A 14,142-nucleotide genomic window follows, 5' to 3' on the forward strand; every position below is an offset into this window, starting at 1 on the left:
ACCAATAATATGCAGATAAAGAAAGTCTGTAATCCTTATGGTTTCCTTGTTGTTGTTCCTACTGTTCTATGACTCAAGTCATTTTAATGCTCAGCTAAGTTGATCTTGCAAAACCTGAGTCGATAATAGGCAAACGGAGTGACAAAGATTACAAAAACTGGAAACAGGGGACAGTGCCTTAAGACATCATATTAAGGTAGATCACCCAGATATCATTATCCTCATACGTGCCAGTTGGTTTGCCTCACCTGTACAGTCACACCCTCACTGGTTTACCAGTGTCTAAGCAGAGCTAAACTGGTATTGTTGTCACAGCCAATCAGCTTGCCAGAACCCTAGAAGCTCTATTTCTACAACCCGAAATATCCTCACAATACCTTGCTGTGGGATAGAGTGAAAGCCATATGAGTATAGTAATAGTATAGTTACATTATAGCAATGATTTACTTTGATAAAAGGAGGAACAGAAAAGTGTGTTCCACTGTAAACAGCCTGGAAATCAACATTAGGAATTTGGAGAAGAATCTTTGTACATCCTGAATTTTTTCCTGTTTGTTCAATGCCAAGTGACATTAAGAACAAGTATAATAGTTTAAATAATAATAAATAAATAAACTTACTGAAGACATGTTAGGGCTGTTGGTTTTGACAAAGATTCTTGGTTTATAAGCTCATATAAATGATCAACTTGATCATAATGAAGGATGACGATTGACAAAAAACCTCAAATACTATTGAAAAGTTTATGTAAAAAGAAAAGTTGATTTCCAACTTTTTTATTCTTAGTAAATGTTTTTAAAAAGTCTTTCTCATCCTTTAATATCTTAAACTGTAAAGCAGGTAAATGTCAACTAAAAAAAAAATATTTAAAAACACCTTTCTCGGTTTTCTTAGTCTGCTGTAAACCACTTGTAAAGCTCCATTGTACCTGTGAATTTAGGTTGAAGTTCACTGGAGCTCTAAAAATGAGTGAACAGTACTGAGGCTACCACGCCCATATACACTCGTATCTATACTGAGCATAGAATAAGACTAACAAAAAAATCTTGTTGGGACAGTACCTTGGAGAGGAGGAGCTTCCTTCTTTCCCAGAGATACTAATACACTGCTATTGACTCACTTTGTTCCCACTCATTTATGCTCACTGGAAGAAAATTCCCATTCAGACACATCAGCAACGCCAAGGTTGCAATATAATAGGTCAAATAAAACTTTAACTCCTACCCAAAACAACTGATGTGCATTGATGAATGAATACAAAATACCAATTAGTAACGATCCAGCAAATATAGCTGACCTTCTAATGCTTCTTACAGAAAAAGAATTTCAATAATGGGGTTCCGTGTGGATAAACAATATCCCTTCAAGATGGTACTATATCCTGCTTCCCAGGGTAGGCTCAGGATAGCCAAATAGCGTATTCCTGAAATCAGAAGCATTCAGAAGTCATCACTGACAAACAGCAGTCTTGTGGAGAATAAAACACCACTTGTCTTTGGCAGAAAGTTACCACCACGTGTAAGAAATACAGCTGTATTCAAAATGTATAACTTTTTTCTTAAAGGATCTTTTTCACTAGTGTAATACACTAAATTAATAGAGAAATGTGAAATATATAGAGGAAAACTACAATTCAGGAATCATGAAGCAATAATGGGGACCAAACAGATATTTAACGTTGCACAATTTTTAATAGAATATCCTAACTATTCTGTACAACCTGAAACACCGTATTGAGTAATTGCAGATCAGTGCAAGAAAACAGCTCATACACTATCTATGTAGAAAGCCCCGGAGCTGGGCCTTGTGAGTCAGTCCCATTTAATAGTCAAAAGACTGGAGTATCTTCATTAAATTTGCTTTTTTTGGTTAACTGCCCTTTTGGGACATGAAGGGGCATATCACTTTAATACCATCATCCGCATTCTAACACATTTACATTGTCAAAGTTTTTGAGCTTCAAATCACCCACAAAACTCCCCCAGTCACGCAAGTCCTCCTTCTGCATCAACACAACTGGTAAAACAAGACAGTTAACAACTTGCAGCCCTTTTTGTGGAGACTGAAAAACTTGAGGAAACAGGATAACCCTTCTTTCCGGGTTATTTGCATTCCCCTACATTAAACGTATCCTTACTACTCCACTGTGGGCAACTTATGAAACAAGATAAAATTTGGGTTACTTCACTTAGCTTACTTTACCCATGAAAATTTGGCAACATGACAAAGATAATTTATTAGCAAGCTCACGGGTGGTAATGTAACAGCATCCAAGAGGAAGAATAACAGTGGCCAAAGTTAAAATGTGGCTGTATTTCACAATATAAGGCCCATCGGAAGGAGACCAGCCATCTCCCCCTTCAAACAGAGCCCCCAAAGACCATCATACATAGTTCAAACCTGTTCAAAAGCAAACAAATATAAATACCTCATGAATAAGAGAAATGTGGTTTTTAAAAAGTGTCATTAGCAGATGAAAAACAATTTAAATAGGTATCCCCCGAAGACATATAAAGATCTTGTCAACAGTATGTTAGATTTTTTAATATACTTTTTTTGTTTTTCTTGGCATAAAAAACCCTGAGTAACCTATGTCAAGTCAATGGTTGGATTAGCTTATTATATCTTGGGTTGTCGAAATCATCTAACAGGGCATCTGGAATGTGGTGCTGATCACAGGGCTCTGGCTAATTCCATCGGAAGCTGTGGTTCTGAGTTTCTTTTGCATACGTTCACCCATGGCATAGATTGCAGCATCATCTTGCCTCCTAAGTTTATTTACAGTGTTTTATGACTAATTTTTGAGAAAATGTTTACTCTGTACAGGGGGCTGGGGGACTGGGGCAGAAAACGATCATGCACTTTTAAAAACACTTTGTTATATGTGTGTGTTAAATCTGATGGGGCAGATCCGCAGCAGCGTGGTCATTCTCTGCAGACTGAAACCACCGTCCAAATTAACACGGGCCTTAGCGTGACAGTGGTGGGCTCCCCATATTACTGCTGCTTGCACTCAGCAGGTTGGGGATCTTCTTTCTGAGTACAAAAAGGAGGAGAGAAAAGATGGCAGTGAAACGGGATACCAGTACCATGCAGCTAGTATGGAGGAACTGGTGGTGGGGGAGGGGCGCACAACAATTACAAATTGGCAGAGATATAACAAGGTGTCACAAAGTTCAGCAAGGAAACCGACACAGCCAGGGGCCTTAACAACCTGAGTCATACTGCCTCCTGCCTCAGCTTGTCCTGTCCTGCATTGACAAACACTGGCTGGTTGCCAGCGGCAACAAGCTACATACTCTGGGCTGCCTCACAATGACTGTGGCCTGAATGGGAGCTAAAAAGAGCTAGTTTTGAGCCTACGACCATATCGCTGTGCTGCCAAGATTTATCCAGTAGCCATGCAGACACTGCCATAGGTGCCATGATGCTGAAAGATGAAGACCCCTTTTCCAGAAAATACTGGTCGTTTTTGACTCCCACTTTAGAGGGACTTGAAAACATCACATAACTGCAGTTTTCTGAAGACTTACATAAAACAAGCAAGAGTGAGAAAATTACAGAAAATGCTCATTTTGAATCTGTAAGTCAAGTGTCCATGATTCCAACATCTCATTTCATTCATGTAGCAGGGGGTAAGACAGTTGGGTGCAAGAGATCTGGGTTTGCAGCAAGAGTTCTTTAAAAAAAAATACATTTTCCAGACTTTTTACATTATAGCACGTAAACATATTCTTCCGCTGCATCAGAGCAGAGCGAGAGGAAGATGTGATGTCAGAGGTTTATAAACCAGCTCATACAGAAGGAGCAACAGGATTGTTAGGAGAACAACCATTTAAAAAGGTATAAGAATAGAGATAGGGAAAGAGACAGCATCAAACCAAGGAGAAGATTAAGTGAGGATGAACCCACCTACTTTCCCCTTACCTAGAAATGCATGAAGTGAGAATGAATTATGCCTGTAATGGGGTAACGGGGTGGGGATAGGTAGGAAAAACAATGTCAATCATAATCAAACAGGATAAATTCCACTAATAAAAACGAGAGGAAAGCAGCCCCCTGATTCTCAATTATAAATTCAGACAGTCTTGTGCAATCAGTTTCACGTTAACAGGTTTTAGAATCAATCATGTGAAAGTTTTGTCTGAAAACAGGCTGAAATTTGAAAAGAAATTGATCCTTTGGTCTCCCTCCTCAAAGCCCTCATTAAACATTAAGATGGGAATTCCACCAAGAAATGAAGGATATTTTTTTCATAAACAGAAAATTTCAGATGCGCTCCCAAAGAACTTTCCTACCTATACCTTGAATAAATCTGCCGCTGTATCATAAGAAATAAAGTATACCTACATTGCATTTTTGCTAGTGAAATCAGCAGAGAACAGTGTTCATTTTCCAACACACAAATGCATGTGTCGTTCCTCTCTCAATCGTCAGTTTTACTTTAAAAATTACTTCCTATATATTAAACATTTACTTTTCAAGTGAAGTTTTCAACACCCTTTTCAAAAGCGATGCATGCCTTAACAGGTCTTAAAAACAGGATGCCTGCTACCCAGCTCCAGATGATGGCAACATTTTATCCAGCTGGAAATGACAGAACTTGTTATTGCTTATAATGGTCAAAAGCTCTCCACAGTTGTCAGACAGCCACACATGATCTCAATGCTTTATATGGACTTCTTTCAACTCGACAGAATGGTATGTTTGATATTTATGCAATTGATACCATACGTTATTATATGACATTTTATTATTATTTAAATATTGTAAATTTAAACTAACCTTGGGGTCAAATTCTCCCTCATCATCTTCATCCCCATCTTCACCATGGTCCTATTACACAGCAAGGGAATGCATTACCTACCCCTCCCAATAAAGCCAAAATTCTCTTGTCTAATTTCCATAACTTCAAAACACAAACAGGAGAGGTGGCCCTCACCTCTTCTTCTCCTTCCTCAACTTCCTCCTCTTCAAACTACAGAAAAACAAAAAAAATGAAGGCACAGGACAAATTCTTCCTGACTATGCATTTGACTAACAGGAATGGCAGCAAGTTGGACTTACACTCTCGTCGTCCTCCAGGGCCTCTCCAGTGAAGTACAGCACCGCCCGGGGAACGACCCGCTCACGGAAGAAATGGCCGATCTCAAAATCTGCAGCCAGGGTGAACTCCGAGTCCTCATCCTGAGGAGACAATGCAAACAAGCGCAGATGATAGCGTTAGCTTAACAGAACAAAAGCAGAAAAGCCAAATTCTCAATTAGTATAATAAAAGCCATCCATAACAAAAAATAACATGAAATAAAAATTATTTGTAACTCACCATCTCTCCATCTGATGACACTGAAACACAAAAAGAACATCACTTTGCAATTCTTGTATAACAATACAAATTACAGGCATGCAAAACAACCAGGTGTGTCACAATTTACACGATTCACAAGTTCCCGAAAGGCACAGGCGAGTAGCTGTTTATACAGCTATACACACCCGGATGTGACAACATGCTATGCAATACAAGAACATGTGGTTTATGCCAACCACTAGCTGTACACATCTGCAACTCAACCATCATCAGGTCATCAAGCTCGTTTACCTAGATGACAGGTCTTACTGAAAGGAGCGAGACTGGGCAGAACCATAGCTCAGTGTGTGGCTGGCTTGACTGAAAGGGCCATGTAGCCCTGTCAGGGCTCGGCTTTAAATAATGACTGCCAGTGGGGTATTGTGGAGTGCACTTTGTGTTACCGGGCTCCTGTCACCGCAAGCCACCAAAGGGACTGTTAATGACAGTCACACAGGGCTCTCTGCTCTTTGCAAGCCTTTCCCACAGTCAAGGTGCTGGAACTGCCACATTGTTCTCAGCAAACAATACTGCTTAATATATAAAGCAGGATTTCTTCAAGATCAATGCTTGATTTTGTTTTTTGCAATCACCAAAAAAACAGCACCAAACCCAAATATCCATTTTTAAAGAAACACTGTTGATACAGTGTCAACTACACTGAGAAGTTAGAACTAATAAGTCACTTTCAACTCTCATTTCTATCCAATGACATGAACTGCTTCAAAACAGTCTTTGTACTTAGAATGGTTTCAAACAGACTTCACCAATAATTCAGTCTGTAGCACTTTCTCAAGATAATGTCAAAGAAGACAGGCAAACACAGTGTCAAAAAATGCAAGTCACTGCTAACATAAACAACCAGCGTAAAACCTTGGAGCACTACTGCCACCTGTTGCTCACGATAAAAAACTGCAGTGACGTAGAATAGATAGTGTGATCCTGCCTTACGAGCCACACCCACAGCAGCCTGATCTGTTAGATTCAGGCCCTCCTGCTTCTCTGAGGTCAGGCCAATGGACTGTTACCTTTGATGGGCTTAAAGAAGTTGAAGAAGGAGTCATTGGGCACTTGCTTGGTGATAGTTCTCACTGTACCCCGTCCCTTATGCTTCTGCTTTTTCTTTATCGTTTTCACTGTTACGTCTTTGCCTTTATTCCAGTTTATTTCACAGCTTGAAAAGGGACATAGAAAAAGATGTTAAAATGTATTATTCTCTTTATTATGTTTTAACAATAAAACAAAAAAAACTCTTTTCAAAAGAGCCTGAAGTCTTGACCCGTTTTTCCAGTCGGGCCTATTTCCACTGCTGCAGGCTGCACTGCATGCAAGCTTATGCTGTACTCAGTCTTCATCAGATGCTAATCAGACATCTTGTAGTGAAGTTAAGCTTCTACAACTGCTAAAGTATTCTAATGGAGAGCTGATGATATTGCTGATCTATTTTATGAAGTTTATCTGATATTTTTTTCTCAGTGGGTAGGTTTGGGGGGGCTGAATCCCATCTTTACAGTGGGTGTGAAGTCTACACATTTTCCCTAAGCTGTGTGGCTCACTCTTCCTATTGCACTGAAGTCTGCAGGAGGGACACAGGGACGTTTGCTCAGGACTGCTGTCTCCTGCAGGCCATCTCTCACCCCTCACAGTCCACTATTTCTGGCCCTTCAAAGGAGAAGGGGTCGGACTGGTCCGGCTCCGACTTCATTTTGTACACCTTGGTCAGCACTGTATTGGTAAAGTAGCTGTTTGGCTCAAAGTGGAACTCTAACGTGAAACTCTGAGGAAGAGGAGGGAAAAGTCACAGAGTTAGAAATGCCACAAAAACCATGACTCCGAACATGCAGGACATCTTTTCTGGGTCAATTCTACTCACCATAGGCTGTCCGGGCTCTGAGAATTTGACTTTGATGTCTTGCAAGTGTTTCAGGATGGGTTCATCATGCTCCTACAAAATACAGAGGCAAGGCAGGAACAGACAAGGACGATATGGATTAACCACTGACAGATTGTAGGGTGAAGCAGAAAGCCCAGGAACAAAAGAGTAAAGTTCCTTTGACAGGTCTGACTAAGAGAAAAGAGTGGAAGGAAATTCAGTGCTTTGAAGAGCATCACTGGCTACATTATATGTAGGATATAGTTCCCTTAAATAAATCCTAGATGTATAGCGTGACTAGAACAGCCTAAAGTACCAGACAAGGAATTGGACTTGTGTACAGCCCCTAAAGGCGCTCCTGTTCTACCCTTCAGCAAAGCACTTAACCCGAAGTGCTCAGGTAAAATTTCTCCAGCACTAAAAATGAATGAAATGTAAAACTGTAAGGTCATTTTACATAAAACCTCTAGCAAAGCCACTAACTGTTATGTGGCTTTGAATGTTTTAGTTTGGGGAGAGAGCACACAGTGTACTAATGCACAGTCCCACACTCGCCCTTCACTCCCCTCCCCCAGAGCCCCAGTGTGCTCCTACCTGCAGCATGTCGCTGAGCATGTCTACGCTTTTGAAGATGGTGAGCCAGAATTCTGGGATGCCCTTAGGGTCTTCCACGGGAGCCCCCACCTCTTTCGCTTCCTCCACGCAAGCCTTTTTTTTCAGCTCCTCCTGCAAGCACAGCACATAAGCTTGGCACTCGTAGTCTAGAAACCATCTTCGTGGTGAAGATGCTGGGCTTCGTTAAGGTGGCATCAGAGTAGCTGAAGTTACCGCATACTCTAACCAGAGTACTGGCATGTTTCTCTTACATTATGACAATAATAGTATGAAAGAATCGAAGCTCAGAAACGGTATGAAGAAATCAAAGCTCAGAATCTCACATCAATGACTACTGTATGAGGACTACAAAAACACATAAGTGTACAGTTCTGAACAAAGCATGACTGAGAATGCTCAGCTGTGTGGGGCTGCAGACGCCGCAAAAGCTGCTAACCCAGACCTAACACATTATTTTACAGTCTACTCACAGACAGCTCCTCCTCCTCTTCTCTGTCGCTGAGCCACTCACACTCCTCGTCTGTAGGTTCAACTGTGCCAGTTACCACATCTCTTCTCTGCAAGGAATACACACACGCACGGGCGCGCACACACACACACAAACACCAAGTCATTGAAAAACAAGCCAAAATCTGTCATACCCTTTTTAAGGCAAGCCCTGCCAGGCTGTACCCTTTGTTAACAATGACAGAGAGACTTACAGAAGACTCAAAGCAGCTCATACCCTGGGGGCAGTGACCAACTCCGCTGCAACAGAACCTTACCTTGTCAAAGAGGGGCTGATAGAGGGCTGCATACTTTCTCTCGAGCTCGTGGACCTCCTCATAGAATTTGGCTTCTATGTGAGCACACTGCACCTGCAACTGCTTTAAGGCATTGACTCTTCTCTTCACAGACTTGGGTAAGCTAAAGAGGGAGAAAGTAGCAGACAGAAATGAAACTGGTCTGTCCAGCCAATCTGTCCTGGACAGCAGAAATCTGCCTGCTTTACCACTCTGTTGTTCATTCTGGCTGATCGGCATCATTCTAAAGCAAACGGACTGTTTAAAGAGGTGCAACAGAGCTACACTGAGGAGTACCGGTGATTCAGCACAAAACACTGCCCCCACTCCCCATTCTTTACCTCTCAAGGATGGTGCATGGAGTGTGAGGCACACTGTCAACTTTGTCTTGACCAGCTGGCAAGGCCTGAGATCCAACCTTACCTGTTACAGATGTAGCAGAATCTACTCATAATCACACACATCAAAACACTCACAACATACACAGTATTTTAATTACTGCAATAAGAAAATCATTCAGAGAAGTTCCTCGGCACAAGAAATTGGTATAATTCTGATTTTGACTAGCTGTAAACAGTTAAATGTAAAAATACCAGGCGACAACCTTGGTTTATGCAGTCTGGTCAGCAGCGTTTAATATGCCACAGCTTTTGTTCAGAAATACATGCTCTATATCTGATAAAGCAGTAGTCAAATGACAAATGGTGCACCAAACCTTATATACTTCCATACTAGAAGTACAGCATGAAATGAATATCCTAAAACAGTGCTTTAATTTTCTTTACCCTATATGACAGTGACACCACATAACTCTTGATTACAAAGCTCGTATAAACTGCAAAACAGGAAACCTGAAAAGTAACATCCCTGCAAGAAAATCCCTGTTTGTCCACTCTTTCAACAGCTTTAACCATCATTATGACAAAATACAAATAAATCTACACAAAACTTTCAAATCACCTATTGCGCTTCCACCAAATGTCCTACAACATTCTGTGAAGTCCCTAAAATTTTTAGTAAGCTTTAAAAAAATGCAAATATTGGGTATTTAAAATTCTGGATAAACATGTAAGTGTGCACATAAAACTATACTTTCAAATGGTTGACACCATAACATTCTCTCATAATGACAGAAGAAAAGGTAGGATGCATGTGACCTTTAACCTTTTAAAATGACACCTTATCCGACTAACCATGTCATGTGTCCTTTGCTTTGTAATATATTAGGTTAAAGATGGCACTAATTAAAATGTACTTATTCACCTCACTTAAGTCCCTGCACTATAACGTTATAAAAGAGCTGAAGCTTTGCAATATGCAAGTTCACACTTGCAAGAATGTGCGGCAATTTGTATGCCAACAGTACCATAGCACTGTACATATTATTCTGCATTTCCATTTCTCGTACTTATCACACAATCAAAGAAATATAAAAGAAAAAAAATAGAAACCGGTTTCTTTAAACTTTTTCATAGGCAGTTTACCTCTGGATTCATTCTTGTCCGCCTCCATTGTTAATTCTGCCCTGCAATCTGCCATTAAAAGACAATTTTTCAGTTACACCGCACACTTCAACATAAGTAAATATTCAAATAATATTCGGTAGTAATTTATTTAGCCAAATTAAATACTGGTTATGAAGAGCGGTGAACTACGGCGTGTAGAAACAACGATAACGACCATCCCGATACACTAGTGGGAGTTTGCAGAAAAGCAGCTGTCAAAGTATTCAGATACATCAGCATTTACAAATGAAAGTTAATTTCTCTAATTTTAAATGCGAGTTGCTCGCTTGAATTTTTCACGCATCCATCTGAAAAGCTTCGAAAACATAACCGACGCGTAACTAGTTAAGTGGCGATTAAGAGTCAACTGAAAGAAAAACGTCGAATTAATTTCTCTTTTGCTTGTCGACCAGCTATTTTCAGACCGACATGAAGCATTAGCAGTGGAATATTTGGACGTAGAGGTGCTTATGGACACTGACAGGCCGGCGGACCGGCCACACTACGAGCAGGCGGCCGCGCCGTATGTGCGACACTTGCCGTGAAAAAGCATCGTCCGTAGCCTCCCGGGGACTGCAGTCCGGTGACGCATCCCGGGCTAACTAGCTGCTGCGCTATGCTGTCACTGACGAGTAGGCAAGGCGAAGAATGGAAGCGAATCACGCAGAAAACAAGGGTGGGGGCACTTTAAAATGCCAGTCGCTTTAAGCACATGGCAATTTATAAGCTGTTCTGCTTGTCCGCACGAGCGCATTTTGGGCGGCGCCACGATACCCGCACTCGGGTGATATTAGCTCGACTGGAATAGCCCTGGAGCTTACTAAATTTATTCAGCTCACCGACTCCAAAAACTATGTGCGTATATATATGTATATAGCGGCACTTTGTTTTGGCTTAACACTGACTGCAACAGGCACCCCTCCTTGCGAGTTTTTGACATCACCCAGCTTAGCTATCTGGCTAATGTCACCACATGTTGGGCTAACTTTTCGAGCCTGGTACCCGAACTACGCTTTGTGAACAGTGAAATTGATTTTTTTAGAAAATATATATCAACCGCTGTCACAATTAGCAGTTTATTTATTTTAAATACTAACATACTTTTCATCCACATATAAGTGATAATGATTCATTTATTTCTACATCTTACCTCCCAGCGCGACTCCTATGCTGGTTTCACGCTTTATGCCGCAACTAGAGCTCGGTACATCGCAGTAATCCTGCAGCTCATTGGCCGAAGCACAGTTAGGCCCGCCCAAGAGAAGCCGAGTGATATTAAATAATATGCTACATAATTGGTTCCTGTAATTGACCGTTCACCTTTGTAACTGTACTGCTTACATTTATAGTTATGTATGCTGCTTATCAGCTGGTTTGCTGCAAGGACGAATCATAGACTACGACACTTTTGTTGAATTTGTTGAACTGAAGATAAAACTCAACGGTAGTAATAAATGCGAAGCGAAAATATATTCTTTTTTTTTCTTTTACTAACCTTAAACCCTCCTTTAATCTTATGCCTATATATGTTATAGTCAATATGACATGAAAATTTGGTTTTAAATAGGATTAGCACAATCAGTCGATTGTTTTGTGTAGAAAGTGACCTGTGTTCCCTGTGAGCTGACCTATTTGAACAAGATGAGAGGAACTGCTCATGCACACTGGATTCAAATAGAATTTCCACAGAATTTAAGGTTGTGCTCCAATGGAATTAGAAGCACAATGACAGTGTGTGGCATGAGAATGGAATTGAAGGAATGCAATTCTCAATATAAAGCAAAAATGTACCATTGTTATATGAAAAGTCATACAGTACAAGGGCCAGCATCAGGCCTCAGCAATACTTTTGGTGCTTTTTGCTTAAGTACAAAAAACTTCACCCCAGCCCTCCACCATCCTACTGGAAACTGGATAAGTAGTTGGATGGTTGGTAGATTGAAGGATAAACAATGGATGTTTGTCAAAACATTTACTTGTTTATTTAAAGAGGTACCATGATCATTTTGAGAAGCTGGAAGAACTGTTCATTCCAGAAGTGCTCTGTCATTTAGAATGCTAATGTTCATTGCCTAGAAAATTAAGATTTGGTTGAAAATGTGTATTTATTTATTTATTGGTCAATTTGAACAACTTTTTAAAATGTCCTGAAATAAATATGGCTTCTTAATAGATTTTGGTCGTTCATCCAATGTTCAAACATGCTTGTATATAAAAAAAGCTTAATGGTTGGCTGAATTGGTGTGTTCCGTAAAGCTGTATATCTCAACTGTTTGCATCTTTAAAAGTATAGAAGTACAATGCACACACATTGTAGAAAATCTGTCTAAACTAAACTAAACTAAACTAAAGGACCAATAGGGTCAAAAAGCAAAAGGGGACTCTAGTAATAACATTTATTTCTAGGCTTTCTTGAAATGCAGTTTCTGACAGATGTTTTAAGATTCAAAAACCTGAAATTGCTGGAAGTGGTGTCACCATGAAGCTGTTATTATTATGTCCTCAAGAACAGTAACTCAAAACAAGCCTTACAATAAACAAGTGCAACAGGATTCCCCTTTTATAATGTGAAAGGATCCAGCTGAATTGCCATACTGGATGAATGCTGGTCAATATTTAATGACTCTGTCCATACCCTGAGTCAGAGTTCTCTGTTCCTGGCCGTATCCCCTTTGCTTTGCAGTTCCAACATGTGTTTTCTATCGAGCAGCCAGCAGATCACCTTACCACAATGGAAAAAAAGGATGAGATGAAAGACCACTGTTATTACCAGATCATGCTGCCCTGGTGAATAGGCAAGTGTTTTATGTTTAATGACCAGGGGCATCCAGATTTTTCCTTCTTCCTTTACTTCATCTCCTCCTGCAGGACCTTCCTGTACACCATCTCAGCTGCTGCCAGAAAGGCGAGAACAGATATTGGAAACAAACTTTAAAATACCTGATTTCTGACATTAAAAAGAGGTGAGCCTTGTGTGAATGACTAAAGACTCAAAATATGCAATACATTCCAAGTATCAATCAACTAAAGCCAATTTCCTGCGATGTTACAAAAGGTATGCAATCCATTTACAATATTCTAAGCCATTTTATTAAAATATTTTTGAGAGTGAATCGGGAACTATTACCTTTTTATGACTATTTCTGAGCTCAATCATTTTGTGGGACACAGTGGGTTCAGATGCTGTACTTTTCAGCAAAGGGTTGCTGTTGAATCCTGGGGTTGTGAGATTGATTTCATCGCTGGGTATTCAAGCAAGGAAGACCTCAAAACTTAGCACAGGAAAAGAAAGAAGGTTCTTCTTTCAACAAAGCACCACAGAAGGAGACGATTGGAGACGAAATTAGACCCCAATCTGATGAAATAGGTTGAAAAAAATGCCAGCCCTTAGCAATCACAGTTGCTCCTTTGCAATGTGTTTTGGCAACCCCCCTTATCTGCAAGGCCTGGTTGTTCAAAAAGTTTAATCTGGATCAGAATGATCCAGATTTTGACATCCATTGATTTGGCATCCAGGATCACATAATCCAACTTACTTTTGTCCCGGTTTTCAAAACAAAATTGGATTGGATCAAAGTTATCCCAGTTCTACTAAAAAGGTTTTGAACAATGCAAACTGAGGGTTTGGTCCAGATTAAAACCAAGATTGGATTACGTGATCTAATCTGATTTCAGAATCAGGTTTTAGTTTTGAACAACCCATTTTCACGGTTTGATCCAATCCATTATCCAAAATCTGATCAGATTACTTTTGAACAACTGGGCCCAAAGGGCTGGTGTGTATGCAGGTTTTTCAAGTAACCTTTAGGTCAGCTGTTCAAACCCAGGTGTGAGGACTCTTCAGCCAGTCAGTCCAATTATTAATCTAATTAGGGAGCTACAGCGAATAACCCGGATAACCAATGGCCCTTTCTAGATAAGATTGGCCGCCACTGATTTAATGTGTTTTCTCCATAACAAATTCAACCTACTTCAGTCCGAGTGGACAGGAAGTGTCCACCAGAGGGAGATATATAACAA

The 14,142-nt window shown here is 40.3% G+C and overlaps 1 protein-coding gene across 4 annotated transcripts; it reads right to left on the reverse strand.

Annotated features, from left to right (window-relative positions):
• Positions 1-1,671: 1,671 nt before the first annotated feature.
• LOC125704306 (nucleosome assembly protein 1-like 4) lies at positions 1,672-11,357 on the reverse strand. 4 transcript variants are annotated; one of them, XR_007381081.1, is made up of 16 exons: positions 11,273-11,357; positions 10,102-10,149; positions 8,959-9,040; positions 8,600-8,741; positions 8,306-8,392; positions 7,815-7,946; positions 7,221-7,292; positions 6,985-7,124; positions 6,376-6,521; positions 5,327-5,346; positions 5,068-5,187; positions 4,943-4,978; positions 4,786-4,836; positions 4,478-4,587; positions 3,928-3,959; positions 1,672-3,036 (listed from the first exon to the last, which is right to left on the reverse strand). XR_007381081.1 is itself a non-coding variant. In XM_048969768.1 (15 exons), exons 2-14 carry the CDS (start codon positions 10,127-10,129, stop codon positions 3,954-3,956), a joined length of 1,062 nt encoding a protein of 353 aa, XP_048825725.1. In that variant the 5' UTR covers positions 10,130-10,149; positions 11,273-11,357; the 3' UTR covers positions 1,672-3,036; positions 3,928-3,953. The 4 variants fall into 4 exon arrangements, 2 of the variants coding, with proteins under 2 accessions (XP_048825725.1, XP_048825724.1); XR_007381080.1 differs by having other exon boundaries at positions 3,928-4,587; XM_048969768.1 differs by lacking the exon at positions 4,478-4,587.
• Positions 11,358-14,142: the final 2,785 nt, after the last annotated feature.

The sequence above is a fragment of the Brienomyrus brachyistius genome, chromosome 11, assembly GCF_023856365.1.
Source record: "Brienomyrus brachyistius isolate T26 chromosome 11, BBRACH_0.4, whole genome shotgun sequence".
In the NCBI taxonomy this organism is placed as follows: Eukaryota; Metazoa; Chordata; class Actinopteri; order Osteoglossiformes; family Mormyridae; genus Brienomyrus; species Brienomyrus brachyistius.